This window comes from Dipodomys ordii, unplaced genomic scaffold (assembly GCF_000151885.1).
Source record: "Dipodomys ordii isolate 6190 unplaced genomic scaffold, Dord_2.0 Scaffold51, whole genome shotgun sequence".
Taxonomy (NCBI): Eukaryota; Metazoa; Chordata; class Mammalia; order Rodentia; family Heteromyidae; genus Dipodomys; species Dipodomys ordii.
In genome coordinates, this window is record NW_012267267.1 from 1,802,319 (window position 1) to 1,814,618 (window position 12,300).

Here is a 12,300-nt window from a genome sequence, read left to right on the forward strand (position 1 = left end):
CCGGGAGCCCGGGTGCGGCGCTCCGCCCCGGCCCGGTGGGAGGGGTCGCGAGGCCGGTCTGGGAGGGTTGGTACCGCGGGTCTGTCCCGAAGGCGGCCCTAGAACAGTTCCGTTCTCAAGTTAGGGTGACAGGAGGGGATAGGGAAGGCGAAATGCTGGGACTAGACCCCCAAGACAGCCAGATACACCCCAAGTTGGACTCGAGAAGAGATGGATGATTCTGGATTTTTTTTTTCCCTGAAATAAGCGGATTCGGAAAACTCCAGGCCCCGGACAATAAGGAGTCGGCTTTAGAAACACCTGAGGCCTGCTACTGGCAGCCGCCACGCCCCTCCCATGGGAGGGCCGGTGGTCACCCCCTTGGTCAGAGCCACTCTTCCCCCAGGCTCAGTAGTCTCCTCTCTGAGCACAGGCCTCTTGCCTTCCTGCCTCAGCTATAACTGTGGTTGGGATGATCCTTCCTCGATTTACCCTTGGCTAGGCTTTGATTACTCCAGGCAGGGCACCTGAGTCTGGGTCAGAATTTCCACGGAGATGCGCAAAACTGATTAATGTAGGGTGTGTCTGGGGCCGAGTGACTGGGGAAGCAGGTAGGAAAGGAAACCTGTAAGAGTCACTTCCTCCAGATCTCTGACTCTTATTATAACGTCCGCAGCCAGGTAGGCGGGAAGCAGAGATTGTTATCCTTCATACTGGAAGGAAGTTGGGGAGGGGGCAGTGATTGCCCAAGAACCCAAGTGATGAGCCGCAGAGGAGCTCAGGCCAACATCTGGGTCTTATCTCTGGGTTTCAGTACCACAGACCCCCCTGGATGGATCCCCAGCAGGATATTGTGATCACCCCACCTTTGGAGTTTGTTCTCATCATCAACTTGACCTTAGGCACAGGGTTTTTCTCCTGGTCCTGGTCTCCTCCTTGAGGTCAGGGGTCAGGCAGCTCAGTCTGTCCTGAAACACTGTAGAGTGCAATAACTGTAACACTGTAGATGACTAGAGGGCAGAGGGTGACCTAATCTGCATTAGCCCTTGAGTGTCCCCAAAGACTCAGCTGTGGTAAATCTGGGCATTACTGATACTCCCACAACCTGGTCTACTCCACAGATCACACCCTGTTCTTGCCGGACCTCAATTTCCTGGTAAAGCCAATCATTCATCCCTGAGCATCTATTCAGGGCTCTTGGCCTAGTCTAACTCTCACCTTTAAGGGCCCCACCCCTTCCTGGGTTAGTTAGTGAGTCTCTAAGGAGAGGTGTTATAGGCAGGACTGAGACTTGCAGAGAGTGGTATGCAGGGCCTGGACTGTGGGATAATTCTGGATACATGGTGTAAGGAGGGGGAGGAAGGCAAGCACACCCTTTTGGAAGGGGGAGTCAGGAAAGGAATGCTGGCTAATCTTGCTCAGCACCAGCTCTTTCAACACTTTCTTCCCAGTGACTGGGATTAACATAATTTGCAGAGCCCTTTGTCAAAAATTACTAAGGCAGCACCTGCCTAGCAAGCGGAAGGCAGTTCAAACCCTAGTACCAACAAGAAAAACCATATAGTCATGAACTTTTACCCCCTAGCCTGGTGGTAGAGCACTTGCCTAGCAAGCAGGCATTTCCAGATATTAGAGGAGATTCTCCAAATTCTCTTACTCTAGCAAAAGAATTCCAGGATTTCCCCTATCTCTTGTGGGACCAAACTCTTCTGGGTTCCATCCCCACCCAACTCTTTGTAACAGCAAAGCATTCAAACCAGCACCAGGCCTTTCTGGACCCATGGTTGTGTGGACTTCACATACCTATGAAAATAGCCCCACCAGTGGCTCATGTAAGTCTAGAAGGTTCCTCAAGATGCAACTCAAGATTGGATCTTGTGATTGGAGGAGGAAGGAAAGTGGCAGTAAGAAGGGGTCAGGATCATATTACCTTCATTATTTCTATCAACACCTAGAACCCTCATCTCTCATCCCCCACCTAGACTACCTCAACAGCAGCAGCCCAGTTTCTCTTTTTGTCCCCTGGCCTAGTGGACAGACAAGCTTCTGGAGCACTTATTCCTGGGAAGGGCCAGCCTGTGCTCTAGCCACAGCTGAGCCCACCCTCTGGATTAATGATTGTTCAACTCAGCTATCTTTCTTCACTGGCTATACAAGCTGTAGAGGAAGCCGACATCCCAGCAGTCCCTGGGAGTTGGGCCCAAAGTCCAACTTGGAGCCAGGCTGTCACCTGACCTAGCAGGAAATTGCCAACTTGTCCCCAGGGAGGAACTAGCCATCAAGCTAGGGGCAGCAGCCTAAGGCCCCTCCAGCTTTACTCTACTGGTTCTAGAAACCCCGGGCTCAGGTGGGTACCAGGGGCTCACACCTGTAATTCAAACTACTCAGAAGTAGAGATCTGAGAACCTAGATTGGAAGGAAAGCCCAGGCAGGAAAGTCAGGAAGTAGAGCTATGGCTCAGGTGGAAGAGCAAAAAAGCATTGAGCACAAAAGCCCAAGGAGGGCTGGGAAGTTGGCTCAGTGGTAGAGTGCTTGTCTCGCATGCATGAGGCCCTGGGTTCGATTCCTCAACACCACATAAGCAGAGAAAAGCCAGAAGTGGCGCTGTGACTCAAGTGGTAGAGTGCTAGCCTTGAGCTGAAGAGCTGAGGGACAGTGCCCATGTTCAGCCCCCACAACTGACCAAAAAATAAAAATTCAAACCTCAGTACTGGCACCCCTGCGACCACACACACACACACAGAGCCTAGATTCATATGAAGGTTGCCTCTGCCACCCCAGACTGCTTAGAACTGTCTCTCAGATGCCAGCTGTGTCCCCTGTTGGCCTGACCTCTTTTTATTTTTTTTGGTCAGTCGTGGGGCTTGAACTCTGGGCTTGGGCTCTGTCCCTGAGCTCTTCAGCTCAAGGTGAGTGCTCTACAGCTTGAGCCACGGCACCACTTCCAGTTTTCTAGTGGTTTATTGGAGATAAGAGTCTCATGGACTTTCCTGCCTGGGCTGGCTTTGAACCTCTATCCTCAGATCTCAGCCTCCTGAGTAGCTAGGATTACAGGCGTGAGCCACCAGCGCCAGGCTTGGCCTGAGCTCTTTCACCATACTTCATTCCATCCAGGCTAGAATGTGGCTGAGCCTCCCTCATTTCATAGGGAAGGTTCAAGAAGAGAACCAGAGCCTGGAGGTGGGAATGGCTTGCCTCTACCTTACCTCTTTCTTAGACCATTTGGATGGTCAGCAATCTTGGTGGAGAGTGAAACAATTCTGCTGAAGAGCCCCTCCACCAGCAAACCTGGGGGACCCTCTGCTGGTCCTGTCATACAACTAGCATTCCTGTGTCCCCTAAACCATGGCTCCTAGCTTCTGGAGCAGTCTTGTGAACATTTCAGTCTCCCTGCTGAAGTCTTCTTTCATCTTCCTGGTATATCTTAGAATCACACCCCAAGCCTAATTTTTCCCATCCCTCCTCCCCCCACTGGATTGATGTGTGGCTGAAAGGAGATGCTGCTTCCATGTTGGTGCCAGCTTGTGGGAAGCTGAGGAGAAAAAGGAAAGAGAATTTGGAGAGAACAGAGGGAGAAGAGGTGGCTGTTGCCTCCTGGTCTCCAGTGTGGAACAGAATGTTTTTCCAACTTCATTCTTTCAGCAGGTATCTCCTCAGCATTAGTTCTGTGTTCTAGGCTTCAAGAGACTGACCACAGATAATCAATGATGATCTTTCTTAGCTGTAGGAAGTATAGAAAAGTAGGATCCAAGCTTCCCTAATAGAGTGCAGTGGCATATGCAGGGTGCTCATAAGTCCCAGCTACTCAGAAGGCAAGAGAATCACTTACTTGAGCCTGTCAGCTCAAAACCAACCTGCAAGAGAATGAGATTCTGTCTTCAAAAAAATCTGGGAGGCCCTGGAAGGTGGCTCAGTAGTAGAGTGCTTGCCTTGCATGCATGAGGCCCTGGGTTTGATTCCTCAGCACCACACAAGCAGAAAAAGCCAGAAGTGGCGCTGGCTCAAATGGTAGAGCACTAGCCTTGAACTGAAGAGCTGAAGGACGGCATCCAGGCCCAGAGTTCAGGCTCCATGACCAACCAAAAAAAAAAAAAGAAAAGAAAAAGAAATCTGGGTGGAACAGGATGCTGGTGGCTCACACCTGTAATCCTAGCTACTCAGGAAGCTGAGAGCTAAGGATAGAGGTTCAAAGCCAGCCCAGGCAGGAAAGTCTGTGAGTCTCTTATCTCCAATAAACCACTAGAAAACTGGAAGTGGCGCTGTGGCTCAAGGGGTAGAGCACTGGCCTTGAGCTGAAGAGCTGAGTGACAGTGCCCAAGCCCAGAGCTCAAGCCCCATGACCATCAAAAAACAAAAACAAAAAACAAACCACAGAAAACCAGAAGTGGCCCTGTGGCTCAAGTGGTAGAATGCTCGCTTTGAGCGGAAGAGCTCAAGGACAGTGCCCAGGGCTAGAGTTCAAGTCCCATGACCGCCCCCCCCCCCAAAAAAAAAAAAAAAAGCGAGAAATTGACAAAAAAAAAAAAAAAAAATATGAGGGGAGAGTACAAGGAAAGGGGTGATATTGTCCAAAAAGAAATGTACTCATAATCTGGGCATCAATGTCTCAGGCCTGTAATCCTAGTTACTCATGAGACTGAGATATGAGGACCTAAGTTCAAAGCCAGCCCAGCTAGGAAAGTCCATGAGACCTTTATCTCCAATTAACTTCCAAAAAAACAGAAGTGGTACAGTGGCTCAAAGTGATAGAACACTAGCTGCGAGCAACATAGCTCAGGGGCAGTGCCCAGGTCCTGAGTTCAAACCCAATAACTAACAACAACAACAAAGAGATGTACTCATTACCTGATTAATGTAACTGTAAGCCCTCTGTACATCCCTCTATAAAAATAACAATAAAAATTTTAAAAGCCATTAAAAAGGAAAAATCAAAATATAATTTTTACTTACCATGAAGTTAAACAGTAAGGGCAGTAATGACATTTTTTTTTTTTGTCGGTCATGGGGCTTGAACTCTGGGCTTGGGCGCTGTCCCTCAGCTCTTCAGCTCAAGGCAAGTGCTCTACCACTTGAGCCACAGCGCCACTTCCGGTTTTCTGGTGGTTTTTTGGAGATAGGAGTCTCACGGTCTCTCCTGCCTGGGCTGGCTTTGAACCGCGATCCTCAGATCTCAGCCTCCTGAGTAGCTAGGATTACAGGCGTGAGCCACCAGCGCCCGGTGCAGTAATGACATTTTTAACCACTAAAAATATAAAAGAGAGGTCAGTGGCTCATGTCTGTAATCATAGCTATTTAGAAGACTGATTTCTGAGGATCAAGGTTTGACACCAGCTTGGATAAAAGAATCCATAAGACTCCAGTACCCAGGGGAAAAAAGTGGAGATATGGTATTATGTGTTAGAAAGTATATGTGCTTGTGTATATGTGTTAATATTTCAATATAAGGCTAATGTTTTGGAATGTAAGGCTGGTAGAGTGCCAGCTTTGAGTGAAAAAGCTAAGGGACAATGCCCAGGCCCTGAGTTCAAGCCCCAGTACAGAAGACTGTTGAATCCTAGAGTGAGAAAAACATGTGGCATAAAAGGAGTCCTGAGGCTAATCTGGTTCTCATCAAGGTCCTGCGACTGTTTGGACACCAGTCTTCAGCATCTAATTTCATCTGGGAAAGAAAGGTACCCATGGAACTATTGGAGTATGTTGGAGTGTGTGCATGTAAGCAACAGTCTCATTTATTCACCACTAACCCCCATCCCAGCACTGGGACTAGAGAGGGCCCCAGGAAACCACTGAATGGTCCACGTTGGAAAGTGGAGGCGGGTTACCATGGAGATATGCTTTGTTTCCCCAACTGTCTAGCTGCATCTGACAAACACAAAAAGCTCAGCCAGATGGACACTGACCTAGGCAGAGCAAGGATTTCCTGACCCTGAGGTTCAAAAGTCTTGCTGCTCTCCAAGGACAGGGGCTCAGTACTTCCAAGCAGAGAGATGAACAGCCTGGCCTGCCAGTTAGAAAGGTTTTCTGGAGAGGGTGTGGGAGGGGCCTCTCCTAGGTGTTTGCAGACACCCACTTCTGAGTTCTGGGCAGCAGAGTTGGACCTGTGCCCAAGGGCAGGGCTAGGAGAAAAACACCCACATACAGGGCTTTCTGGAAGCTGGAGGAGAGATCAAAAAGCTGAACTACCTGCTCAGAGAAAGAGCTGAAGGAAGATTTTTCAGGGCTCCCTGCCTCCACTCCACCTTCCCATCTACAAAGTGGCATACCTAAACACGAGGAAACACAGAAGTTGACACAGCCACATATACACATTCAGATACGTGATTGTATTACTACACAAAAACATATCTAAATACCTGTGAGCAGTCAGGTATACTAAGACAGACTGAATACAGACTGATATTAAACACTAATAAACATAGAAACACACTGAAATATTAACTCATATATACAGGCAAGCACACTGTTAACACACTCAAAGAGACACTGATACACAGATGTACTCAAATACACAAAGCACACATTCCAGATGTATAAATATTCATTGATACAAGATCAGAATACACACAGATGCTCAGCAGCCCATAAACCACAAAGAGAGATATACACAGGCTGGTTATACAAACATACAAAAAGACAAACAGTAACAAGTGAAAACACTGATCCAGGCAACTGCAACAGAAGAGAATTAATAGTTGATGATGATTCTGCAGCAGGCACAAGAAAGGAAGTTTATCGCTTGGATCTTTTTAAAACCCTTCCAACAATCTGTGAGGTTGATAGCATCATCAGTTCTGCAAAATATGCGTGCTTTGCCAGAAGCTGGAAGTTCGTGTCTGTAATCCTAGCTACTCAGGAGGCTGAGATCTAATGATAGAAGTTTAAAGGCAGTTATCCAGCACAAAGCCAGAAGTAGAGGTGTGGCTCAGGTGGTAGAGTGCCAGCCTTGAGTGGAAAAAGCTAGAGCCCAGGCCCTTGAGTTCAAGCACTAGAATGGGCATGAAAGAAAGGAGGAAGAAAGGAAAGAAAGAAAAGAAAGAAAGAAGGAAGGAAGGAGTAGCTCTTTGAACATACCTTCCCTCACCCCCCCTGGCCACTATCAATGTTAGTGGAATATATATATGCAGAGAGAGAGAGAGAGAAAAGAGAGATATCCTTCCAGCCTTTTTCTGTGTGTTTCCATACACACGTGCAGATATTGCCAGTTGGAACATTTTCTACCAATCTGACTCAGAGAGGATGAGAAATCCAGCCAAGGTCATACAGCTAGTTAGTAGTAGAATCAGGATTTGGATTTAGCCCTGACTTTCTGCTGCCTCAGCCCACAGACAACCACAGAGACACCAACCCCCAAAGAGGAGGCAGGCGCAGGGGCAGGGGGAGGGGTGAGACCTCTGGTCTGGAAAAGACTGGAAGCTCCACAGCTTCTCCAGCTCAGGTCTCAGCCTTCTGGGTGGCTCCTCTTGGCCACAGGCACTATCCCTGCTCAATTCCTGTTAAGGGCTAGATATATACCCCGGGAAGGAATCTTTGAGTCACTGACTTGTAGGTGAGCATCTGGTTGGTGACTAAGTGATGACAGGCAGTTTCCTCCCCTCCCCCACCACACTGGTCACCTGTTCCCCAACCCCTCTCTCCCTCCCTCCATTCTCCACATCAACCTTTTCTTGGATAACTCTGGAGCTCGTTGCTCTGCTGCTTCAATCCCTTCCTAGGTCTCTGTGGTAAACCCCAGTCTCTTGGGCACATAGGGTCCTTCACTAATAAGTCTAAACCCCCATCTCTCTGATTTTCATTGTCAGAGCACTTCTCAACTTTTAGGAGCTAGCTCAAAGCACTTGTAAGAAGCTAGTGCACTTCCTGTGGAACCTTTTGACTTCTGTACAGGTCCTGCCCCAACTGCATGACATCATCATCCTATTAATCTTTACAACAGCCCTAGGGAGGTAAGAATTATTCTTCCCATTTTACAGATGGTTGAGTGGAAGGCCCCTCCAGGTCCAATTTTCTCAAAAGTCTGTCCTTAGCTAGGCACTGGTGACTCACACCTGTAATAATCTTAGCTACTCAGTAGGCTGAGATCTACAGATTACAATTCATAGCCAGCCTAGGCAGAAAAGTCCATAAGACTTTATCTACAATGAACAACCAAAAAGCTGAAGTGGAGCTGTGGCTTCAGTGGTAGAATGTTAGCCTTGAGCAAAAAAGCTCAGGGACAGCACCCAGGCCTTGAGTCCCAACCCCAGTATTTGGGGGGGAAGAAAGGGGGAAGAGAGATAGACAGACAGACAGACAGACAGACAGACAGACAGAGAGAGACAGAGAGAGAGTTTTGTCAAACCACATGCATTCATAATTAGCAAACATGTTTGCCATTGCTCTCCCAGTCAGACCACAGTGCTCAAAGGTCAAGGGCTGGCCTTCTTCCCCTTCATCTCTGAATCTATGGTACCAGCAAAGACTTGGCACAGTAGAAGGTGGCTTAGAGAATGGTTGTTGAGTAGGACTGTCCCCAAGTGCAGTGCCCTGGGAGGGTCCCTGCCTGCTACCTGGGATCTCCCCCAGGAAGTCATTGAAGGTAGGAGTCCCCTTGTGATCTGCCTGTGACCACCCCAGAATCCCAGAGATGGCCATGTGTGCCCTGCCTAGGAAGCAGGTGTCCTCTGGCTCTTCCAAGTCTCTCTTCAGTTTGGATCTCTCAGCCAATCTGTCATTAAATATTTACTGTTTCCCACTCTGTTCTGCTTGGTGCAAGGCTCTAGAGGAGAGGAAGGAGGGGAGGGGACAAGGCGCTGTCTGTAGTTATTGATCACATACCAAGTACCACAGAATCTTTCCAACCATCCTGCAGGCTGAGGTCTCCTCCCTGTTTTGTAGATGGGGAAATGAGATTCAGAAGGGGAAAGACACAAGGCCCAGGTCACAGAGCCCGCCGAGGCAGGATCCAGAATCAGGTGTGCACATATCCTTCCTCTGCATTCTACACCCCACCCCACCCCCCAGTCAGAGAGGAGGCTTGGAGGAGGCTCAGGGAGGCCATTTTTTGAGGTGTGGCAGTGGCTGGAACACAGCCTGCCCTGGTGAATTCTCTACAATACAATCAGCTTGCACTTGCCCAGCACTTTCCCTTCCATTAGCTCATGCAGCCCTCCCCAGAATTCCCATGGGTACCTATTATTATCTCCACTTGACAGATGAGGGATAGAAGCTCAGGGAGGTCAAGTGACTTTCCCAAGGTTGCACAGGCCTTGCAAAGTAGAGCAAGAATAAATATTTTGGGACCTAATCTTACCTTGGGGGTGTCAGGAAGGGGGAGGACTGAGGATGTAGCTTAGTCCTAGAGTCTAATATGCATATGGCCCTGGATTCCATCCTTAGGACCTAAAATAAAAATCTTCCCCATCTCTACTACCTCCACATCCGCCCCTCTAACATCCTCTATGCTGCCCCTACTCTCTAAAAAACAAAAGAGAAAAGCTGCATGCACATAATTGTAGTCCCGGTTATTCAAGAGGCTAAGGCAAAAGATTGAGAGTTTGAGGCCAGCCTAGGCCACATATTGAGACATTCATCTGAAGTGTGTGTGTGGGGGGGGGGGGGAGTGAGTGTCTAGTCCCTGCTTCTTAGACCTCACCTTTGTGGCTGATTTTCTTTTTCTTTTTCTTTTTTTTCCGGTCGGTCAGGGGCCTGAACTCTGGGCCTGGGCACTGTCCCTCAGCTCTTCAGCTGAAGGTTAGCTTTCTACCACTTGAACGTCAGCCCTACTTCTGGCTTTTTCTGCTTATGTGGTGCTGAGGAATTGAACCCAGGGCCTCATGCATGCAAGGCAAGCACTCTATCACTGAGCCACCTTCCCAGCCCCTCTCTTCTTTCTTTCTTTCTTTCTTTTGTTGGCTGTGGGGCTTGAACTCTGGACCTGGGTGCTGTCCCTTAGCTCTTCAGCTCAAGACAAGTGCTCTACTGCTTGAGCCACAGCGCCACTTCTGGTTTTCTGGTGGTTTATTGGAGATAAGAGTCTCACAGACTTTTCTGCCCGGTCTGGCTTTGAACTGTGATCCTCAGATCTCAGCCTTCCAAGTAGCTAGGATTACAGGCATGAGCCACTGCCGCCTGGCTATGGCTGATTTCTTGTCTCCCTTTCCTCCCCTTTCAAGCTCCTATTCAGCCTAGAGGAGCCAACCTCTTCTCTAGGAAATCTTCACAGCCTGACTCAACAACAGTTGTACACACTCTCTATGCGCACAGTATCCTCCATACAAAGCTCTTTATCACTTTTCTTTGCCAGTATTTGGAGCCTTCAGCTTGCTAGGCTCATGCAATACCACTGAGTCACAAGTCCAGCTCTGTTTTTCATGGGTCTTTTTTTTTTTTGCGCGGGGGGGGGGGGTCCGGTCGTGGGGCCTGAACTCTGGGCCTGGGCACTGTCCCTCAGCTCTTCAGCTCAAGGCTAGCACTCTACCACTTGAGCCACAGCACCACTTCCGGCTTTTTTCTTTTTGCTTATGTGGTGCTGAGGGATCGAACCTAGGGCCTCAGGCATGCAAGGCAGGTGCTCTACTACTGAGCCACCTTCCCAGCCCCTTCGGGGTCATTTTTAAGATGGGGTTCACACCTGAGTCTCAATCCATCTATTTTACATTTACTGTGGTGGCTGGGATTACAGGTGTATGCCATTGTATCTAGCTTTCTCCGTGACATGGACTCTCTCATACTTTTCTGACCTGGCTGACCTGGAACCAGGATCCTCCAAGTACCTTGGAGATGATTGGAGTGTGCCATGGCACCCAACTATGGTTGAGAAAGGGTCTCCCAAACTTTTCTGCCTGGACTGACTTCGAACCATACTTCTCCCTATTTCAGCCCCCAAGTAGCTAGATTATAGCCATCAGCACCTGGCTCAGACTATTATCTTAATGTGTGTATGAGCACATGTGGGTGTGGGTGTGGGTGCACATGCCAGGCAAGTGTTCCATTATTGACCTATACCCCCAGCCCTAGCTTATTACACTTGTTTGCCTGTCTCTCTCACCAGACTGTGGGCTCCTTAAGGGTAAAGACAGTGATTTTCCAGGTCTGTCTTCCCCACATGCGGTTGTGGATGTTTGATAAGTGCTTGTGGAATGAATGTATAAACATCCTTGAGGGCTGGACCTGGTGGGAGATGCAGAAGCATTATTAGAAGTAGAGCCATCAAGAGAAGCTGATATATGGGCTGGGAATGTGGCTTAGTGATAGAGTGCTTGCCTAGCATGCAATGAAGCCCTCGGTTCAATTCCTTAGTACCACATACACAGAAAAAGCTGGAAGTGGCTCAAGTGGTAGAATACTAGCCTTAAGCAAAAGAAACTCGGTGCCTAAGGCCTGAGTTCAAGCCCCAGGACTGGCAAAGAGAGACAGACAGACAGACAGACAGAGAAGCTGATGTCTGGGGAGGAAAAAGAAAGGATGGAATTTTACTTTTGGTCATTTGGAGTCTGAAGTGCCACCAAGCTGAACATGATCCAAGGTAGCAACTGAGGAGAAGGAGGAAAAACTAACCAGAAAGAAAAGGCATTACTGAAAATGCCATTATTCATTGATTCCTTACTCTGTGCCAGACCACAGGTTCAAGGCTTTCTATGCAATGTTCCATCTACTCCAAAAGAGGCAGGTAATATCGACTCATTAGAAACTTAAGCCTCAAAGAAGTAAACCAACTGGGGGGTGGGTAGTTGTGGAAGTGGGAGGGAAGGGATGGTAGGGGAAAAACAAAGGAGGAGGCAATAATGCTTGATAAGAAATGTACTCATTACCTTGCTCATGTAACTGTAACCCCTCTGTACAGTATTTTCACAATAAAAAACCTTATTAAAAAATAAAATAAAAGTTCAAGTCATAAAAAAAAGAAGTAAACCAACTTACTCAAGGTCACACAGTAAATAAAAGGTAATATTTGAACTCAGGTCATATGATACCAATGTCCAGTTATCTAATACCTCTTCCAGATGGTAGATTAGAACCCAATAAGTTTATAGCCAGGTTTGATGGAGCACATCTTTAATCCTAGCTACTCCAGAGATGCAGACAGGGATATCATGAGTTTTAGGCCAGCCTCTGCCAAGGAAGTAGTTAGACCTTTTCTCGAAGACAAAATTAAGCCAGGCACCAGTGGTACATACTTGTAATCCTAGCTACTCAAGAGGCTAAGATCTGGAGTATGGCAGTTTGAAGCCAACCCAAGCAGGAAAGACCAACTAGACTTCATCTCCAAAATAGCCAGCAAAAAAACAAAACAAACTTTTTTTTTCTGGGTCCTGTCGTGGGGCCTGAACTCTGGGCCTGGGC

The 12,300-nt window shown here is 48.1% G+C and overlaps 1 protein-coding gene across 1 annotated transcript in view; it reads right to left on the reverse strand.

The window, feature by feature from the left end:
• The window catches only part of Kiaa1522 (KIAA1522 ortholog), a 30,837-nt gene extending 29,684 nt beyond the window's left edge, over positions 1 to 1,153 (reverse strand). The window contains exon 1 of the mRNA XM_013020491.1: positions 1,070 to 1,153. Coding sequence (XP_012875945.1) covers positions 1,070 to 1,153 — 84 coding nt within the window. The remainder of the gene's footprint in view (positions 1 to 1,069) is intronic.
• Between the last annotated feature and the right edge of the window lie 11,147 nt (positions 1,154 to 12,300).